Source organism: Haliaeetus albicilla, chromosome 11, assembly GCF_947461875.1.
Source record: "Haliaeetus albicilla chromosome 11, bHalAlb1.1, whole genome shotgun sequence".
Classification (NCBI taxonomy): domain Eukaryota; kingdom Metazoa; phylum Chordata; class Aves; order Accipitriformes; family Accipitridae; genus Haliaeetus; species Haliaeetus albicilla.
In genome coordinates this window covers 33,831,642-33,853,430 of record NC_091493.1, presented here as the reverse complement: position 1 = coordinate 33,853,430, position 21,789 = coordinate 33,831,642, and the positions used below count along the sequence as shown (strand labels likewise).

At 48.2% G+C, this 21,789-nt stretch overlaps 1 protein-coding gene across 1 annotated transcript; it reads left to right on the top strand.

The window, feature by feature from the left end:
• The first annotated feature begins 399 nt into the window (after window positions 1-399).
• Window positions 400-6,520, top strand: VAX1 (ventral anterior homeobox 1). The gene is made up of 3 exons (XM_069797071.1): window positions 400-1,992; window positions 3,918-4,105; window positions 5,808-6,520. Exons 1-3 carry the CDS (start codon window positions 1,755-1,757, stop codon window positions 6,354-6,356), a joined length of 975 nt encoding a protein of 324 aa, XP_069653172.1. The 5' UTR covers window positions 400-1,754; the 3' UTR covers window positions 6,357-6,520.
• Window positions 6,521-21,789: the final 15,269 nt, after the last annotated feature.

Below are 21,789 nucleotides of genomic sequence, written 5' to 3'. Positions count from 1 at the left end.
GCGGCTCCTCCAGCCTGCTTCAGGTGGGTAAAATTCCCAGGCAGCGGCCCAAGCAGGCCGAGGCCGAGGCGGAGAGGAGCACGCCCGACGGATACTCCGGCGTTTGTGTGAAAAATTCTCAGGGAAAATTCTTTCTCTCCCTCTCAGGCCCCTAAACTCTTTGTGAATGGGGCCAGTGCAACATGTGGCCTTTCACCTCGCCCAAGAACCACTGCCAGACAGCCACACTCAGAGAATTGTTTGTTAATAGTCCAATTAGATAATTGCCATCTTTCACTCCTTTTGCTCTACATTTCCCATAAAGGAATGAATAAGGAGAGCAGCATGAAGAGGGCTTCTGCCCTGCAAGGTGACAAGAAGGACTGGAGCATGCTCTTTGCACAAGGCCATTTGCTTGAATTGAATCATTGTAGCCTAATCAACGGTCTTATTGGATTACTGGCTGTTGCGGTTCTCAAAGATATTGTAGCAGAGACAATGAAATAGCTAGAGTAAAACTTTTTTCTCCTTTAGTGGATCACGCAGTTGAGATTTTTCATGGGCTATCTCTCTCTCTCCCTCCCTCTCTCCCTTCCTCTCTCCCTCCCTCTTTCTCCCCCTCTCCCTTTCTCCCCCCTCCTGGATCCACTGCACACAAAGCTGGCTTTTTTTTTTCCCTTTTTTTTTTTTTTCCAATGAGCAGGCTCCGCGAATAGGTTCAGTGTTTGCGAAGGTGCAGAATTAGCACACACACATGCACGCACACATACACACACACACAGAGGGAGAAGCACAAAAAGCAAGTATCGGGACTGAAATAAGGAGAGGTAGGAGTTTAAGATGGCTGTCTGTGGGGAGATGTGTTAAGGAGGATTTCTGCTGGCCAAGATAACCTGCTTCCTTGGAGAGATCTGCTTGAAGGAAGAACTTTTTGTGTGTGTGCGTGCTGGGGATCTGTTTGTTTGTTTAGAATTCAGGGGGCTTTTTTTTTTTTCACCCCCACTACAACTGCATTTTTCCAGCCCTTCCTAGCAGCTTTATTCAGATTTATTTGGCGTGCTTTGGAGAAAGCCACTATATAATCGGGAGGTCAAAGGCATACTGAAGAAAGTTAATAATGGCTGCTAATGGTGCTAACAATTCAGGGTGAATCTTGTCAAAAGTTTTTTTTTTTTCCCTCCCCCCCCCCCTTTTTTTCCCCTCTCTCTTTTTTTTTTTTTTTTTTTTTTTCTGGAAGTCTCAGTCTTTTGATTGTGTGTTTCCTGAAAGCAAGACCAATCATTTCAGTTTATTCACTGGCTAAACTCTACTTGATTGGGGACAAGCACACAAACCATCCATTACGATCTGATATATTATCCAAACAATTTAGTGTATTCATGAGGTAACCTAAATGTGGAGGCTGCAAAATTACCCGTAATCAATTGAAACAGCGAGTGCGCGTCCCTCTGTGTGTCTAACAACTACATGTCTCTGTAATAAGGCAGACATTAAATCATTTTAGAGTTGTACTGTTGAGTACCTGATCACTGGGCGCTCTGGGAAGCTGGACAGTCACATTAGGACGCTGGGACTGAGGAAGCCGCTGCTTTTCCAGTGGGATAAAACCCGATCTTCCTTACTCAAGGTGCTTTACAGATCCCCACCGATCTGACCCTAAGCCGTGCAATATCCAGCATAGACTTCGTCTTCTTCTTCTTCTTCTACTCTTCTATATTTTTTTTTGTTGGTGGTTTTTTTTTTTGTTTTGTTTTGTTTTGTTTTTATTGCACTACATGTTTGGGAAACAAGACAAAATGGACGTTAGATGCAGTTCAGAGACTGAAGCTAACCGGGTCTCGAAGAACGGACATAAAGAGGGCAAGGAAAGCAAAGGGTCTGAAGGAAATATTTCTACTTCTTTTTTGAAGGATCAGCAAGGGACTTTTTCTGCCTCTGCAGCTACGGAAGATTGTAATAAAAGTAAATCTAGTTCGGCTGATCCGGACTATTGCAGGAGGATCCTAGTTAGAGGTATGAGTTTGAGGTATTTCGCGAGGGTGGGGGAAGGTGAGCTCTCTTCACGCCCGGGAGATGGGTTTTATTTCGTTGCTTTCCCTTTGGTCCGTCCCTGGCTCGAAAGACCTTCCCACGGCTCCGGGGGAGAGATCCCACACCCCGGCCGGGCTGTGCCCTGCAGCCCCGCTCCAGCCCGGCTTTCTTTCGGGGAATTTTCGCCAGCCGCTCGGGGGAAAGTTAAGCCGCCGTGGTTCCTCCCCGGCTTTGCCCTGCACCGGGCCAGCCCTGCTTTTTCTTTTTTTTTTTCCTTTCTTTTTTTTTCCTTTTTTTCTTTTTTCTTTTTTTTTTCCTTCTTTTTTCTTCTTCTTCTTTCTTTTTTCTTTTCTGCTTTCCCGGGGTGCCCGTCCCCGCAGGGAGCCCGCCGGGACCAAGCGCTCCCTCGGAGGGGCTGCGGCTCTGACCCCCCCTCCCCCCGGCCGGGCGCGCTTCTTCCGCGCCCGCGCATCCCGCCCGCCTGCAGCCGCGGCCGCGTACAATGGCTGTGGGAGCGGGCAGGAAGGTCCTCTCGGGAGGGCAGGGGTTCCCGCTGTCCCCCCTCTCCCCGCGCCCAGCATCCCAGCGGAGAGGGATATTTTTAAATAACCCTCAGCCTTAAAATCAACGGAAGAATGACGAAGGGCTTTAAAAATAATTTTTTAACAGTTATACCTTTTATTTTCCTCAACCCTCGTCTCACTCCCGGGCTAAACTAATTAAATCATTCTATTCCTAGTCCCTTAAAAAAAAAAAAAAACAACCAAAACCAAACAACAAAACCAACCAAAAACCAAACACCAAACTCCCCAAGCCCCAAACAAACTGAAAAAAAATCAGTTTTATTAAGGTGCGTTTTGGAGGAGGAAGGAGAGAACAGAATCGGAACAAAATTAGTGCGAAGCAGGCCTTGTAAACAATAATTAATCCTTGCGCGACCGATTGACCCAGAGACAGGTCAGATTAAAATGATGTGGTTGTCTCTGATTTAACACGTACCGAGGAGGTAAAATTACGGAAAGCAAAGTTGGGAAGGCTTTAATGTAACATGAATCTGGCTCTAGCTTGACAGTCGTGTTAATAAGATTTGTCCCGCTTTCTTTCGGTCGGGGCTACCAGAAAAGTGAGGTTTCTGCGGGCTGTTTGGTGCCTTGGTTTGGGTTGTTGGGGGTTTTTTTTCCCCCTCCTTCTTCTCCTCTTTGCCAAAACCCTACAGCAGTGGCGGCGACGATGCTTTTTCCCCGGGATGCTGGGTGGGCTGGAGGTGTCCCCAGATTCACGGTGGGCAGTCAGCCAGTGCTGCCTATGCCGTGAAAGCTCCTGCCTGCTTTTTTCCTTTTTTTTTTTTTTTTTCGCATGGGAAACTTGTTCTTAAAAAAATAATAATAATAATAAGGAGGTTTTATTTTTTTGGGGGGTGGCTGGGGGTGTGTGGCGGCTTTCAGCAAGCCCTAACCCGAAGCCCAGCGGGAACAAAGAGTAGCCCTGCACTCCAGGCACAAAGCCCGGCCTGGAGGATCTCTCCCCAGCTTCCCAGAGGAGCCGTGCTGGATGCCGCAGTGTCGTACTGTCAGTGCGATATATTCAAGCCAATTTTTAAATGGGCTGAGGGGATTATTTCCAGAGCCTTGGGCCCCCATCGCCCCCTCCTTCCTTCTTTGCTGGGTTGGTTTGTTTTGGTTTTTTTGCCCCTTCCTTGGGTGCAGTGGCCAGGTGCAGTGCCTCAACCTCAGGGACCCTGCTCCATCCCCACTCGGGTCTCGGTCTTGAAGGCGCTGACGGCGGCTCTTTCCCTCGGAAAGAAAACCAAAACAACAACAAAAAAGAAAAAAACAAACAAACAAAAAAAAAACCAAAAAAGCGGAGGGTTGCCTGGGTGTAAAGCTGACTGCGCCTTTCTTTGCCAGATGCCAAAGGTTCAATCAGAGAGATTATTCTGCCTAAGGGGCTTGATCTGGACCGTCCCAAGCGGACCCGCACCTCCTTCACGGCCGAGCAGCTCTACCGCCTGGAGATGGAGTTCCAGCGCTGCCAGTACGTCGTGGGGCGGGAGCGCACCGAGCTCGCCCGCCAGCTCAATCTCTCCGAGACTCAGGTAGCCCCCGAGGGACGGAGACCCCCCCCAGCCCCGTCTTTCCCCCGGGCTCCCTCCGCGGATCCCCCCCTCTCCCGGCCCGGGCATCTCCCTCTGCGCGCTGGGCACGGCGAAGGAGGGGGGGGGGGGGGAGCAGGGCTCCGCGGCCCTGCGCGCATCTTGCGCGCCTCTTGCGCGCCCCCGCGCAGGCCCCGGGAGCTGTCGGGCAGGGGCGTGGGCCCGCTGGGGAAGGCAGAGGTGGCCCGCGAGGTGCCCACGCGTGTCCGGGCGGGGGGGGCGGGGAGCGCTGCCCAGCCAGGGACCTATAACCATGTGCGGTTGGGGAAGGGGGAGCGCCGGAGGGGGGCTGCTGGAGAAGGGGGGGGGTCCCACGGCCTTGCGCGTCCCCACACGCAGGCCCCGCGGGCTTTCCCGCGGCCGCGTGGGTTCTGTCCACGGCGAGGCGGCCCGGCCCGAGGGGTCGGCGGGAGCTTGGCGGAGAAGCCAAACGCTTCCCCGGGTTTCTCCGGGTCGGGAAGCGGCTCCCCATCGCCACCGGGGCTCGGTGCCGCCGGTTCTGCGGTGCCGGCTGCCCCCCGGGCGCGGAGGTTGCGCTGCTGCGGCCGGGGAGAAGCGAGGAAAGGCCGAGCAACCCCTAGCCCGCAGCAAGGAGAAAACAGCTGCTAAAACCGGGGGTTGGGGTGGGGGGAGGATGGCACCTTCCCCTGGGGGGTGCGGGGTTAGAGAGGTTTGGTCTGAGCGGTCTTTCCCGGGTGCGAGAGATCCGGGGACGGGACTGAAGTTTGGGCCGTATTTTGAGTCCTTGTATTTCCGAGGGGGGCAAATCGCCCCCTCCATCCTGCCGAGCAGAGCGGCCGGGGGCGGTCAGGCGGGTTCAAACTATGCCAGAGTGCGGGGAAGCATCTAAAAAGACCAAACTTCTAAAAGCCGGTTTCATATTTCTGCAAAATATCATACGACAATAAATTCCCCTGACAAGCTAATTAGCTTTTTTCTTTCCCCTGCCGGATAGGAATGACAAGTTCAATAGCCCGTAGGTTACGGAAACTGCCACGGGTGTTTTTTGTTCTGTTTTGGGGTTTTGGTTTATTGGCGGGGTTTTACTGTTTTTTTGTTTGTTTTGGGTTTGGGGTTTTTTTTGAGGGGCTTCTAGGATCCCTTCTTAAAGTTAAATATTGCTTAAAATGGGTGGGTATGGGAGAGACAAGGTCCAGGCCGGGAGATTGGGAAAGAAGAGCAGGGCTGTGATTACACCCGGGCCAGGCAGCAGCGGCGGTGGCAGCGTGCGGGGTCCCGGCCGGCGGGGCCGGGGGCGAGGGGGCCGCGGAGCGGGGTCCTGGGGGTCCGGCCAGGGGCAGCGGCTGAGCTGCCTTAGAATAAAGCCGCCGGGCTGGATCCGGCTCCCAGGGAACGACTGGCGGACGGTAAATTCGGCTGAATTTACAGGTTCAAGATAGAGAGCCATAGCAAGAGCTAAGGGCTCCCGGATCCCCTCTCTGCTCCCCCCCCCCCCCCACCGGGCGCACCCCGAAACGGGGAGCAGCCCGGTCGGGGGAGGTTTTTAGGATGCTCCCCGTTAGCAAGTGCCTGCCGGAGCCTTCCCCCCCCCAAAAAACTCTGCCCCGCGGAGCCGCGCCGGGGGTGCCGGGGCACCTGGCGGGGCTTTTGCCCGCTGACCCTGCCTCTCTCCCCGGCCCTGCAGGTCAAAGTCTGGTTCCAGAACCGTCGCACCAAGCAGAAAAAGGACCAGGGCAAAGACTCCGAGCTGCGGTCGGTGGTATCCGAGACGGCCGCCACCTGCAGCGTCCTCCGGTTGCTGGAACAAGGCCGGCTCCTCTCCCCACCGGGGCTGCCGGGTCTCCTGCCTCCCTGCGCTACCGGAGCTCTGGGCTCGGCGCTGCGGGGACCCGGCCTGGCGGCGGGCAGCGGCCCCGCAGCAGCGGCAGCGGCGGCGGCGGCGGCTCCCAGCGGCGGCTCCCCGCACCCGCCGGCCGCCGGTAGCGCGGCGGGTCCCCCCCCGCCGGCGACGCTGCACGGAGCGGCCGCCGCCGGGCACGGGCTCTTCGGGCTGCCGGTGCCCGCCCTGCTGGGTTCGGTGGCCGGGAGGCTTTCGTCCGCTCCCCTGGCCGTGGCCGGTTCGCTGGCGGGCAACTTGCAAGAACTGTCGGCCCGCTACCTGAGCTCGTCCGCCTTCGAGCCCTACTCCCGGACCAACAATAAAGAAAGCGCTGAGAAAAAAGCACTGGACTGACTCTAAGTAACTTCCCCGTATTTATATTTATAGTCTCTATTTGTGGCGGTATTTATGGGACGGGCGGCGCGGCGGGTCTTGCCGGTAGCCCCCCTCCCTCGCCGCCGCCGCCGCCGCCTCCGAGCTCCGCGGCCGCGGTTCCCTCCGCGGGCCGGGGCGGAGCGGAGCGGGGACCGGGGCGGAGCGGGGGAACCGGCGGCCGGGGCCACCTCCCCGGAGCCCGGCCGGGAGCGGGGCAGCCCCCTGTCCCGTCCCGTCCCCCCCCCCCCCGCCGCTCATCCCTGCCCCGCCGGCCCGGGGGTCCGTCTTGTCGGTTCGCGGGGTGGGGGTGGGGGGTGGGGGTGGTAGTGGGGGGGGTGGTTGGGGGGGGGGGGTGTTTGTCTGTCTGTTCGTTTGCTTTGACACCGTCAGGAAAGGGCCGGAGAGGGAGAGCGGACGGGGTGCGGTTTGGCCGGGCTTTTTCGGAGCGGCTGTGGCCAATGTCAAGCGAGGGAGAAGGATTTCGGAGAGAGGAAGATGGAGCTGCCAGGTGATGCCCGGGCGGTCCCCGTGTCCCCCCCTCACCCCCCCACTCCAGTGACTCCTAAGCACGAAGGTTTGGGGGCTCCACCTGCGGCCCCCGTTTCTCCCCCTCTCACTGCACTGCGCTCCCCGGGTAGCGTCCTTGCCGTTTGCCCTTAATACCAGCCAGGAAAACGTCCAGCAACTTTTATTTTTTCACCAGAAATCTTGAATGTGGGAAGGGCCGGAACGGACTGCCTTGAAAATACACGCACGAAGCGGGGAGACAGAAACCAGTGGCTGCAGAGATTTTGAGTAAAACTGTCTCTCCCTTCGAGATAACACAACGCCCCTTTTTTTTTTTTTTTTTTTTCCCTTCCTTGCGTTCCCACGGGCCAGTCCTGCGGACCTTATCTGCAAAAGCAAATCTGCAGATAAATAATGGAAGTCGCGACTCGATTTGCATCCAGATCTGTTGCGATGGTAATTTTTCTTTTCTTTTTTTTATTATTTTTTTCTCTTTGATTTTTCCAAATAATTTCAACGCGCATCTAAATCAAAAAAAACCTTTAGCCTTCCTTCCTCCTAAAATAACCCTCTCGTATATCGCTCACACTTCATTTAAAACGAACGTAAAATATAAAAAGCGTATCTTTTATTGTTATTTTTGTACTTTGAAATACATCTATGTAACAACCTTTTTTTTTTCCCCTTCATAATTCTTCCTGCTATTTTCTCCACAAACATATGTATTTCATCTTTTAGTATTCCAGATCGAATATTTCCTGTTCAATTTCGGTACTTGAATTTGCCAGAAAAGGGATACTGTACTTAGCTAGTTCTTTGGAAAAAAAAAAAAAATTCTTTACTTTGGTTTTAAGTTTCTTTTCTTTCTTTAAACTTTAACACATGGCGTTTACAAACTGTATAAATACGTGCCACCAAACTGTAACCAAAAAAAAAAAATTTACAAAAAGTGGAATGGTTGCTGTAGTATATAGAATTAATTATAGACCAGAACTGGACAGAAGGAGCTGGACATAAAGAAAATAGTAATTTTATTGTAAATTATTTACGTCTGAAGTTTCTAGACAACTAGTCGAAAAAAATAATGAATGAATCGAGCGCTGAGCCCTTGCTACTAACTTTTGTTCTGAATGTTTTGGATATTTGGATGTTTTGTATTTATGTGGTGAGAGTGAAATATATTATATCTATATGATGATGGAATTAGGTGTATTTTCGTCTTGTATTCGTAGCACCCAAATTACCTTCATCTCATACGTGCGCTGCCAAAAGAAAAAAGATACTCCTACCTACCCCTACGTAACCCTCCCAATTTTTAATTTTTCTTTTTAAATTTTATTTTTAATTTTGAAGCGGGGGGTTGTCAGGTCCCTTTCGTGGAGCGGGATCTCTTCTTCCTGGGGCAGTTTGGGGCATTCCCGGTCCCCTCCCCGGCTCCCACCCAACCCTTGCAGCGCTCCCTGGCCCCGCGGGCCCAATCCCGCACCCGTGCCCGTGGCCGGGCCCGTGGCCGGTGCGGCGTGGCCCTCCGTGGGGAGGCGAGCCGGGTGCCTGGCTTGCCAGGGTGCCACCGCTGGGGTCCACCGCCCCTTCTCCTGCCTGCACCGGGTGCCGGGCCTGGCAGGCTCTTACAGATGCACGTACATGTGTGCGTATCTATCTATATCTATATAAGCACATATAAATATACATACATCTATATATGAATATACATATCTGCTTGTATGCATAAATATGGATATTTATAAGTATTTTCTAAACAGCTCTTGCTTCCATCGTGTTTGGCAGCCGAGCCCAGACAGTCCTTTGCTGGGAAGACGGCACGGGGCAGAACCCCCAGGTTCTGTGGGTTTTTCAGGAGCCCCCCCCCAAGGCCCTGGTTCCTCCATGGCCACAGGCAGGTGTCAGACTGTGGACCCCCCCCCAGGCCAAGCCACCTGCGGCACTGTGGCCCCTGCCTGCCCCGCGGCTTCCCCCCGGCCACGGGTCCCCCGTGCGGCCTCCACTGGGCTTTGGCCGTGAGCCCGTCCCAGCCAGGGCAGATGCACTGCTCAAGATTAAGAGGGAAGGATGTGGTGACGATGGTGATTTTGGCTGTTTTTTCTTTTTTCTTTTTTTTTTAAAGTGTGTAGAAATGATCTGGGGAAGGGGCAACCCCAGTGAAGGAGGGGATGGCAGGTGACATTTGAAGAGGTGATATTGAAACTGCTGGTCAAGACTGAAAAACTTCAAGGGGAGGGGAGGGGAAGCAGTGTTAAAAAGAAAAGAGCTGAGTGTGGCAAAACAGATCCGCCAGGGAGACCCTGGGGTGAGGATAGTTTTCGGTTTCTGCCTTGCCTGCATGGACTGCACAGCATCACCCGCAGCCCTGGACAAAGAGAGGAGCCCAGGCCTGGCTCGCCTTTGCCGAGGAGGCGATCGCCACTGCTCCCACCTTCCCCGGGCTCTCCTGCCCTGCGTGGGGCCGTCCCGCGTGATGAATTTGCCCTCTCCCACAGGGACCTCTCTGCTGTTGAGATGGGGCCACCTCATTGCCCAAATCTGCTGCCGCACCGTGACCCGTGGGGAACACCAGCACGAATGCATCCTGCCAGAGCTGTCTCAGGTGCCTTCATCTAAAAAGAGGATTTCTCTGCTATTCTATTTTTTTAACCGGAGATGGTAGGGGGGCTTCTGCCCCTCACTCAGGCACCATGATGCCCTTTTTCCCTGGTTGCTGGCCTGACCTGCAGTCCCAGGGCTGGAGCCATGGTCAGTGTAAGCTCTTTGCTCCTCACTGAAGGCAATTTAAGCCAGTGTCAAGCTAAATTGCCCACACTAAAGCAGAAATCCTTACTTTACAGCTTTGCAGCCTTCAGTACACATGTGGAGAGCTAGACCTTTTTATTATTATTATTATTATTATTATTATTATTATTAATTATTTCTGAATATTGCCAAATAAGGATGTGCCCTGAGGTGTGAAGGGGTCTTGTCTAAGCATTCAAGTAAAATAAATATTTTGAGACATTATTCTTTCTGTCTCCTTCAAATTCCACCTGTCCCACCTCGGTACCGGAGGCTGCTTCTGGGCTGGGGACCGAGCAAAAGCCGGAGGCTCTCCACTCCCATGCAGGGTTATCACAGTCCTGTTTCAGTCTCTGCCTGTGACTCAGGTCAAAACCTTGGACCCCAACAGGGAGGGAAGCGACTTTTTGTTTCCTTTGACACTTCCAGAATTCAAATGCATGGGGTTCCTGTGTGCCTAAACTCCCTCCTTTCTGCAGGGGAACAAACTAAGACATGTTCATTTGATTTCTGTAAAAGGTGGAGGGGTTGGGAATCCCACCTGTAGCTGTGTCACTAAGTAGGACAAGTTGAAAATCACGTGTACGCACATCCATATATACAGTGAGCCTGAATCAAAAACTGCTTATAAGCAATAGCCCCATTTCTTTTTTTTTTTTTTTTTTTGCCAACTACACCAAAGCTGTTCTGAAGCTGTGTGCTGCCCAGAGACACTGCTTGCCTGTTTTCATTGAAATGCTGAATTTCATTCTACTGGAGCAATGAACACAAACCACCCTCCTGAAGTTACTTGTTGCGGAAAGGTTTTGCAGCGTTTCATGCAGTGTGGTTGTGCCCGTCGCTGCGGCATCTGAGCTCAGACTGAAGAATGCTGGGCTTAGGCAGAGGGAGCATGTGTGAGTGTGAGAGGCAGGAATATTTAGTAGGAAAGCAAATAAACAAAATATAAATCTATCTCCAGAACGATTTTTTAAAGGCAATCCTGAAAGTATTTCTGTGGCAGGCAGACTTCCTCAAACTTTCCTTTAGCAGCAGCTACACATAGGACTTAGGGTGAGCAAGCAATAACAAAGACAGAGGGCAGCATGGGATATTTCACTTTGTTCGGCTGAACCCAAGGAATATTTTCACAGGTACATGGGCAGAGTGTCTGGTCCTGTGGCTCTCAGGAAGGCAAAACTCCCAGGATCAGGTCCAAAGCACCCAGGGTGAACACAAAACAATGTTAGCCAGGTCCATGTAGGAAAAAGAGGAATTAGTCTATTTAGAGGATTTTTTCAAAAGCATTTGCCCACCCACTTAACATAGGCCCTGCTTTATTTGCTGGTCCTCCATATCCCTCATACCAGGGATTAGTGCAGCCTCTGACCACTTTGTCTCCATTTGCAACCCTGTCATCAGCCCAAGATACCTGACCTTGTGACATGTAGAAAAGCACACAAGGTCCCTGATTAACTTCAGAGTATTTTATTTCTTTAGAGAAAAGAAAAACACTTCAAAAGAGTAACTCTTGAACAGAATCAAGTCACAGTCACTGGCAAGTGTTTAACAAAATTACCAGGAAGCTAAACTGAAATCCATTGATGTGATGCTGTCTATGTAGCAGCTGTAATATAAATTGTGATGCCGGACCATAGCTATGGTCCACAGTGCTGGCTGGCAGAAGCCGACATGAAAGGTTTCTGACTTAGATGTAAGAACTCTCTAACAAGCAGTTTACTCCCCACCTTGCTGCTTCTAATAATTGCTGAGAAACTTAAGTGCAGTGTTTATTATCCTTCTCTATATAGTTGTTACTGTTAATGTTATTCTTCATACCTGTGTGAGTGACTGGTTCTAATTTGAATGTTAAGTCTTAAACATTTCTAGCGGAGTGAGTTCCACAGTCATATATAGAACAAAAATGATTGCATTTTGCGTATTCATTTTCTACTTTTTATTAACATGAATAGTCCCAAGTCCTGTCATTAGAAGCAGCAGAACAGACATTCCCAAGCTACCTTCTGCAACCACATCCTTTTTAATTCTCTTTTACCACGTTAGCTCTTCTTCGTCTCCTTTCTACATGAACAATCAAAATCCTTTCAACTTCTTTTCATAGGCAGTTCTTGCAAACTGCACTTAATATAACTGTTTGCCAAGAGGTGCTGCCTTTTCTTTCTTATTCTCCCTGTAAAAAACCAAAGTAATAAATTCCCAGAGCCTTTTTCTCTTCAGCTATCTGCAGCCCATTCTTCTGTTTGATGCCCCTGCTGTAAGCAACGATGAACACATCACACCGGTAAGGATTCGCCCAGAATACAAGCCTTTACCTGACACGTGGTGTTATGGCCAATGCAAGAGGACTGGATCACAGGCCTCATCTGCTGAGTTGCCACAGCCTGGGTGAATGAAATGTTTTTTCTATCTTTCAGCTGAAGCAGCCAGCCAAGAAACCAGATGTAGCAGAGGACAAATAAAACAGCCTAATCCACACGAGCCTGGTGCACAAAGTCAGAGAACAGGGTATATCTGCCTGGTAGAAACCTCTTCTTACAAGCCAGCAGCACATGAAAAACAGACTGTGAGATTGAAGGAAAACCAGAGGGAAAATGATATTTCAATTCTGTCCACAAAAGAAAAGAAAACGAATGCTAACATGAATTTGAATCATTTCTAAGGTGGGTATCCCTTATGTATTCAGTGACTCTCTTTCTATTAGCCTGGCTGCCCAGGGATCAATCCAGAGAAAATTTTGCAAAGGAAACCTCATGGAGTTCTTATCCTTTTCAATTCCCTTCCGCAATTTTGTTTGTCTTCTTTTAGTGCACAGAAAAGACAGGGGGGTAGAAAGAAACTCATGCTGGCAAGCTTCAAGTTGGCAAGTTGGGAGCTGTGGTTTCAGGGGTCAGACTGGACATTGGGAAGGAAGCCAGCCAGAACACAGAGGGAGGCAAGGAAGGTTACTGAGACCACACCTGGGAAAAAGTTGAAGATAACCATATGAAAGATCAAATGAAAGAAGTCCTCACCCTGGCTGCAGAAATGCTGTCAGAGAGAGGAGCAATTGAAGGACAAAATGGTGTGTGTACAGAAACATGGAAGGATGTCCTCATGGCTTAGCCTGAAGTTAATAACAGGAGACCAGTTCTTGTCCCTACCAGAATTTCTGCCTGATCCTAGGAGCATTGTTAGTCATGGGTCAGTGAGTTTCTTGCTGTTCTTCCTCTGAAAAGGGAATACTAATACTCATCTAAACCTACATAGAAGGGGGTATCAGTATATACTCTTGCTTCAATGAAGGTGAGGCAAAATTGTGACCAAAAATTTAACAGCCACCACGGTGAACTCCAATTCACTGTTTGCAGTCATTCCCTCTCACTAGCCCTGATCTTTCTTCCTTTCCCTCTTTTCCTGCCTGGTCTCTTTAATTTAAACCTTTAAAATGTGCCTACCACTAGATGGTCCTAATCTCTTTGAGGCCTCTAAACAATTTCATAAACCAAATCCTAAATGGAAATCAGAAGTAGGCAGGACCATAAAGTGTCTGTTTCCATAAAGAGCTAAGGAGGGATAAATAGGCAATCCAAGGCATCCTGAGTGCCTGCTCCAAGATAATCTCTATACTTCTCTGGACACAGCATTGCAAACATCCTCAAGATCAGCTGATTACCAAGATGAATTAGTAAATAAGAACCCATTTCATCAGGTGTTGAGGGGGACTTTAATTCTGCTCAGGCTCCAAATGGGAAACTTTACACCATGGCCACAGCTGTTAAAACAACAGAGACTTATGGAAACAGGCTTGGATTACTGGCCCCATGGAGTGAAACATTTTTAATGAAAAGGATTATGCTTATTATTTTTTAGTGCATTGTGTCTTCTTAGATATTCTTACTGTCATTATTATTATTTACCAAGAGAATTGATATTTTCTCCCACTTAAACATGTTCACATGCATCTTTAATACTTTCTTCCATTGGCATAGTTCTAATATGGTCATAGGGAAAGTAGTGTGAGATACATGAATTAGTTGCCCTTTATTAAGTCTAAGATCTTCAGAAACTTGGTGTGTTTGCTTCTGTCCCACTTGCCAATTCTCTTATTGTCTTTACTTGATGAAATCAGATCCCTTGTCACACACAGTTTAAATGGTGTTTTGTGAGAAGATGATCTCCATAGATGATACTGACACTGCCTTCAGTCTTCATATAGGCCATTTGTGTTCAGAATAAATTTTCTTTTTCATTAGAAGAGCCGAGTGGGGAAAAATCCAGAGGAATTGATTTAAACTTTTAAGCATGAAATTTATCTATTGCAAAAGGAAAGTGCCCATTGTATAAGCCCTACTTCCAGTTCATACATTAGTCTGTATTTAATTTCCAGTTTTTGCTCCTGAAGTTTCTATCCAGGATTGTGGTAGTCTGACTTAGTGGCAAAGCTCTTCCAGGGAAATGCCTTGTACTGTATGCACGGACTTTCACAGAAGCAAGGTCTAAGATGTATACATAAAAAAAGAAACAGCCATCTAATCAGGCAGTAGAAACTTTTCTACGGTACATCTTGAAATTCTAAGATGTGTGTTCACTGCTGAGAACAACTATGTGAAAGTTATTTGAGGAGGCTGGATTAACGAAACTCAATGAATACAGTATTTACCATAAATCTGTTTCAAAAAAAACAATTAAGGAAGAAATATTTTCTTTCTGATGGAAGATGCTGAAATCCTGCTGCTCAGAATACATCTCCAGAAATCTCTTCCTGTGAATAGGAGTTTTGAGTATGTTTCTAGCTTTTGTGGGCTCTGGGGGACAGTGAGCACTGTTTCTGTGATGGGATTGTGTTACTGTCTCGAAACTTCTTCATGAGCCAAACCTTGCCTCCATCTGGATATAATTAGTGTGAAACCTGCGGTTTGAGCTTTATCTCTGTCTTGTTACCTATTGCTAGAGACAAATTTTCTAATGTTCTAGCTAAATTTCTGTATGTTATTGTTGAACAGTCAGACACATGAATCCGAGCGGAAAGACACAATGCAACCCTCCAGAGCACCAGCTCGGTCAATGAGGCCTCAAGGCACGACATTTTCAGACAAGGGCTATCGTCTCTTTCTGCAAGAGTGCCCTGAGCACCGGTGATGCTGCAAAACCAAATACCAACAGATGCCTAGGATACCTTTATGTACAACTGCTAATGTTCAGAGAGAAGTCTGCTCCCAATGCAATCCTAGTCATGCCAGGTGGGCTGCTGTGGGACCTCACATCGTCTTTCTCCGCCATGTGCCTGCTGAAGGCCGAGCCTTTTCTTCATCCACGACCCACACCCGACAACGTACCCGCCGCTGCCCGCTCGGCCGGACGCCGGCGCTGGCACAAACCCTCCCATTTTCTCACGGGGAGAAACCTCTCCTCCGGACCCAAGCCACCCTGGGCAGGTTCCCTCCCTGAAGCCACGGAAGACCCGGCGGCTTCCCCCGCCCGGCAGCAGGAGGCGAGCGGCGGGGCCGGGGAGCGCTCAGCACCGCGGACAGCGCCCGCCCGCCGGCCGGGGGCTGCCGGGGCCGCGCAGCGCGGTCCCTCCGCGGGCAGCGGCGGCTCCTCCGCGGGGAGCGGAGAGGGGTCACCCGGGGGTGCCGGGACCAGCAAACCCGCCGTGAAGGGTTTAAGGCCGGGCTGCGGGAAGGGTAAGGAATCCGCCATCCCTCCGCCGGCCGGGGGCTCTCGGCGCGTTGGCGGAGCGCGCTCGTGTCCCTCGCCGGGGTCGACGTCGGCGTAAAGAGGAGTTGGACTGAAATGATTTGAAGGCATCTCAAAACGCATCTGCAGTGGTAAAGTAGCTCTTGATAAAAGCGAAATCGGAGGGCGGGGGTGAGATAGCGTGTCGTGAGCGTCTTTAATTGGGGAAGAGGATTTAGCAAAGACAGAATTATTTCGGCTGGAAGGCTCTGTTGCTGCCACACCCTTCTGTTACTGCACTGCACATCTTCATCAGGCAGGTTAGCCAGCTTAATTCAGCCCCACTACCCTAACTATGATTACCATATTTCCTGACCCCTAGGTAATCCGAAAGTACATGCAACACAGTTTTGTCCTACCAAACTCAATAGGAGCAAGCTCATCTCCTTGACATCACTTAAAAGAGACTTCGAAGACCTACAGGCGATCAGGGTCCTTATTTAGAAGCATTCGCTGCTCTTTCCAGATCTACAGTTGCGTGTTTGGGAAACTTCTGCTAGGAAGTATCACATTATAACAGATTCAGTGGGGCCAGAACACGCAGATCTTGATTGGCAACCAGAGAGCTCCAGTTCTAGCACTTTGTCCATTTGCTTTCCCTTTCCATTCTGCTCCCACTCTTGTTTAGTTTATATTGTAAGATTTGCAGGTAGAAACTCTCTCCTGCTAAGCGTTTGCATAGTTAGGCCAGTCAGTAAGCATTGCTTTGATACGAATAACAATAATAAACAGCTTTTCAATCCTTGAGCATATAGTAAATGCTGAAAACTCTACAGCCAGAAGTTCAAGCCCTTTAATGAACTGTAATGCTAGTTTATATTAAAACCAAGATAAATGTTAATTTTCTACCTGTTCATTCGGTTTCACAGCCTAGAGAGCAGATACACCCCTTTCTAGAGGCATGTGGATACACCACCACTATAAAATACCCTTGCTAATTCCCATGGGACTATAGTAATGAAAAAAAGACTTATGGAGTTCACCTGTTTGAGAGCTTCCAAGGAGTTTAATATCTGGCTATATTTATACATATGCATGCTTCTGTTAAGAAGAATCCTTGAAACTGCCCATACTCCATAGCTAATTGGTGTGGATATGCAAGTAACAGAAAAAATTGCAGTGATAAAGAAGATTTTGCAATGTCCATTTGTGCTGGCCAAAGCAGTGAGGATCCCAACAGCAGAGCAAATGCAGGGCAGACATTTTGGTAATAAGCAAGGAACAAACGCATAAGGTGACCTCTCTTCTGAAAGCTGCATCAGTACAGAGGAGTCCCTGAGGAAATATTTCTGCCTCATTACATGGCTTCCTAAAGTGGAAGATTGGAAGATGGGAAGTATTGGCTCTCTCAGATCAGGATCCTGAGGTGGCTCTTGTGCAGTAAACTTTGGTGGAAAGCAGAGTCTTTTTTACCTTGGTTACTCTGAACTTTATTGCTTAACATTTAAGGGCAGAGAGTAAACAAAACCTTTGGCTAGGATTTTTCTGACATTTTCATAAAGAACTATTACACGTCCCATTGTAAGTTCTTGATGTGTAAAGACTAAGAGGTCACAAGTATCAGAAGAAAGAGACAACACAATTCAACTTATGTAAAATAAAATTCTTACATATGATCTGTTTCCTATCTATCAGATTAACAGGGTGAAGGACTTCTGTACTTGCAGGCTATGATTTGGCAGGTGGTGGTAGGCAGCACAGCGTGGGCATTACCCAACTGTGTGTGGGTTAATATCGAGTCTATCAACTCCTGGCAGCCTGGTCTGGGACACCAACCAAATGAGTTACTTGCCTTTTAATATATCTTGCTACAATGCTAGTACGCAACATTTTTAGTCTTGATTAATGTAAGAGTTAATCTGCTGGTGAACTCCTAAAGTAACTTTCTAGAACTGTTGAGTTCTGCACCACAAAACAGCGTAGGACTTGAATTCAGCTCTTTCCAAAGCTAGAACTGTGTATGAAGTAGGGACCAATTTTCCTCTGTATTCAGGATTATTTCAGGCCCAGAACTCAACGTGATTCAGCTGAGGTGTTGTGCTTTAGTTCACACATGATCAATAATTTTAAAAGATGTAGAAGAAACTTTGCTTCTGGAGCAAATTATTCTATAACTGACTAATTAAAGGTCAGCTGAAACACTGGAGGCTGTCTAAACCAGAATGCTCACTAGACGATCACTAGTTAATATAACAGTACTTGGTTTATGCTGCTATGTAATAAATATTCAGCTCTATGCATGTCTGTGCACAGCATGTTTTGGGAGGGAAAGAGGGAATAGCACAGGCACCACCATTTTTTCATGGGTTAGCTTGCAAACAAACATATTAAAAAGAATCAACAGTAGTATTTTCTAAAATGATGTAGAAAGAAGACATATCCTTAACTGGAAGGAAATAAATTACCCGCCTTATATGGCCAGCCATTTTTTACGAGAAGAGTAAAATTTTATAAAGAGAAGTTTGGAAATCTCTCCGTGGACAACTTCTGGCCTGTATTGTAGAGGTGCATTGGAGAAAGCTGAAGGGAAAGCATAAGCTTTCGAAGCTTTTGAGTACAAATTACCACTTAGCTAGCACTTAATACTGGAGCATGATACCGCAGACCCATTTACCACAAATTCTTGCTGACCGTGTTTGGCAGCATAAGGCCTTTGGGGTCAGGGTGCTCAGTTTACAGTTTTGCCCTTTTGGTCTCAGAAGTAAGGAAACATTTCAAACCTTGAGCTTCAAAAAGAATCTAAGAAATGCACAAGAGAGCCAACTTTTAAATGAACTGGAAAGATTTTATGAGGACAGAAGATCAACAAGTGACCAGGACTCCAACTGTGAAAGAAAATGTGAGAAACAGGCACCTCTTCTAGTGTGAAATTGGTCTAATTCTTGGGGCCTTTAGAGTGGCAGTATCAAACAACTGGCCAATATCATGTACACTTTCTGCCATTCGCATGGCATCAACTCCATTACCACATTCTGTGAAGCAGTCAAATTGCCACAGGTTTGTTTAACCCCTCATTTGAAAGTGGAGATGGAAATTTTTTTCCCTCACTGAGGGCTGAATGTGCCTTTCCTAACGCACCTGGGAAGCCAGTCTTAGCATGTACCTCAGTGCTACACACAGATAACTCTGCAGAAAAAACTCATACAGCCAGGAGCCGTATGAAGTGGGGATGCAGATGTACCTGATCTTAAAGGGGGACTATAAGAAAGATGGGGACAGACTTTTTAACATGGCCTGTAGCGACAGGACAAGGGGTAATGGTTTTAAACTAAAGGAGGGTCGATTCAGGGTAGATAAAAGGAAGACATTTTTTATGACAAGAGTGGTGAAACACCAGCACAGGTTGTCTAGAGAGGTGGTAGGTGCCCCATCCCTGGGAAGATTCAAGGTCTGGTTGAACGGGGCTTTGAGCAACCTGATCTCATTGAAGATGTCCCTGCTCATTGCAGGGGGGTTGGACGAGATGACCTTTAAAGGTTCTTTCCAACCCAAACTATTCTATGGTTCCATGATTGCTGAGCGGTGGATGTATCGGTGGGCAGGGGATGAGTAAACCCTCAGAGTACAGCTGTATCTTGAAAGATGCATCTACACTGACAAAGGACCAAACCAGCTAACTATAAGTTGCTGATCGTCAATATGGCTTGCAAAAGGGGTGAAGAGTGGCACACTGCTTTAGATATTTAGGCATCAGATGTATTTGCTGGGTTTCATTTACAACATCTAATAATGTCTTCTTACAGTTTGGGGAATTTCTAGATATAATTAATGAAACAAAAGAGAACTTTGGCAAATCCTGACATGAACTATGCTTTACAGATCTACCGTGCCTTTTCATCCTGCCCTGTTTTGCACCATCACCTGGAGGAATAGGTGTCACTGGGTCTGGTTGCTGGCTCTGCCAGCACTCTCGGTCTGTGCTTGTGTTGTTAAGACTTCAGACAAATCTGCTACTGCAAGACACCTTGGTAGCAAAACCCACAGCATGTAGAATAACTCCTCCTCATCCCTGAGAAGCAACTCTTTCTAGTCCAACTGCCTTTACTGTTTCATTGACAGCAGGCGAGAGGAGCATTCTGAGGTGAGTGTGTGTATGTGTGCTTGTGCGAGTGATTGTGTCTCTCTCTGGTGGGCAAGCCAGGTAAAACTGCTTCTCAGCAAACGTGCAAACACAATGACAGAACCATGTGATTCGTTAAACCACTGATCCGATGCCCTTAACAACACAAATTCCTATCAGATCCCAGCTCACAAAGCAATATTGATCATCTTTCTTAAGGGAGGAATCGCCACGACGATATTGTTGAAGAAAGGAGGAACATTTTGTCAAGAAGCTGTATTTCAAGTAAAATAATCCTCCACGGAGCATTCACTTTCAAATCAGTAACGCACAAGTATAGCTAACTCACAAAACAGCAGCCAGTTATATACGCAGATTTCAATGAGGCTTTTAGGAGAAACAATGGGGCTGTTTTTAAGGGTGGTTGCCCTGTTGAAGTGCATTTCTCTGAATAGATACAATGCTGTAGTGCTGAATGGATTCAATGGTGCTGTCTCAAACACGGCCAGGAGTGTCTAGAAGTGGGTGGAGGTAGAAAGAGCTGGTGGGACCCTTCTTATGGTTGACTTAGGCTGCCTCCTCCAATCCTTTCTTTGCTCCGGCAGGGGCCGAGGTTTCCTTCCCCTTTCCCTCTGCGGCGAGCTTCCTTCTCTGCATGAATATTCCCTGTCTGGAAATAAAGGAATGAAATTTTTAAAATGTGGGCTTAAAAAAATCAAGGGTAACTTTGCCTGAATGAGACGTCTGGGTAACAGAAGACTCACCTAAGGGGAGTGAGTAATATCTTGGCACCTTGGCTATTTGACACTGTGAAGGAAAAATACATACACAGATAGAATATAATGTAGGAATCAATCCTGCCTTGGCCTCTGTAAGGAAAACAAGTGACCTTAATGATCTATTCTCTCTCTAGAGCACTCACACAGAAAGCCGTGCTCGTTCCAATTCAGCTGTGTGCCCAGCACATAACACAATGGACCTCACTCCTCGGGAAGCTCTAAGTGCCACTGCAATACAAATAAACAAGTTCTGCACAAGATGGTGAGGGCACCAGAAACCTACAAAAAGCAGCTCTTGGGGCCACACGAAGACTTGGAGGGGGGTGGGTTGCAGCAGGAGCATTTACTTAAGGAAATGCGCTTCCCTTATTGAAGACTACACTTCAATTCAAAATGTGTGCCTCCTTTTTGCCTTTATAAATTTTGCATGCATGCTCCTATATATGTCAAAATAGAAACACAATGACTGCAAGCTTATGGGTGACACCGCTGAACAGTGCCATAAAATACAAGACATGAGACAGAAATATATAAATAGCTGCAGGCCATGATCTGCTCTCACTGTTTATGTGCAGCTCTATTAATACTAATAGGAGTTAAGTGTGCAGAATAAAGTGACAGCTATTGCCCCTCAGCTCTGCCAGCAGTTCTTAAGTACTGCTGTGGTCCAACCAGCACTTCGTGCTACGCAGTGCTGCCTCAATCACAGCAAAAGCTACCACTGGACCCCAGGAAACACCACGCTGCAACTGTTCTGACCTTATGTAGGGTGTTTGTTCAGGTTCCTACCTCCAGTCTCACTATGACCTATTGTAATGTGAAAGCAATAATAATAATAACAACAACAATAATAATAAAACCAGCAATAATAATAATAATAATACAATCTTGGTGTTCTCATGCCTTTGTCAGGATAGTGATTCTTTGGCATAACTTTGAAATTGCAAATGGTGCTGAAAATTGGATTTGGGTGTCCTAGAAAATGGCCTTGAAATTGTTCAGCTAAGAAAACCACAGACAATATATGGCACAGGACTACCATGGTAGTCCTATGTCCCACCCATCTCATGCTTTTGGTTTTTTGGGGCGGGACTGATATTTTTTTTTCTTCTTGGTGACATTGTCCATTACCCCTCTGGGTCCTGAGAAGGGAATGACAAACCCTGCAGGAACTGCCTTGGGATAGTCTGCTCTCTAGACAGTAAAGGAAATTACTAGTGATCCACTGAACATTCTGTGAAGCAAACGGGCACAGACTGTTGGAGGAGTCACCTTCCTTCTCATTGTCCCTTTATCAATGTCTTGTCCCCACTCTTCTATGGATGCAAGGGCAAGGGGTGGCTGGAGCTGCCCTGGGCAGCCTCTGTGCCAGCCGGGGCCTGAGGTGTACGGCAGAACGTCACTGAGCTGCAGGTTATGGGTTAGGGTCTGCCGTCTGCAGGTGCTGGACTGTCTCTTCGAGGCTGCTGGATACTTTCAGTGCTGGCTGGATAGGGCAGATAGTTTCTTCAGCAGTGTTATGTGACCTTCCCAAAGAATTCCCTGGTCTGTGTTTGGAATGACT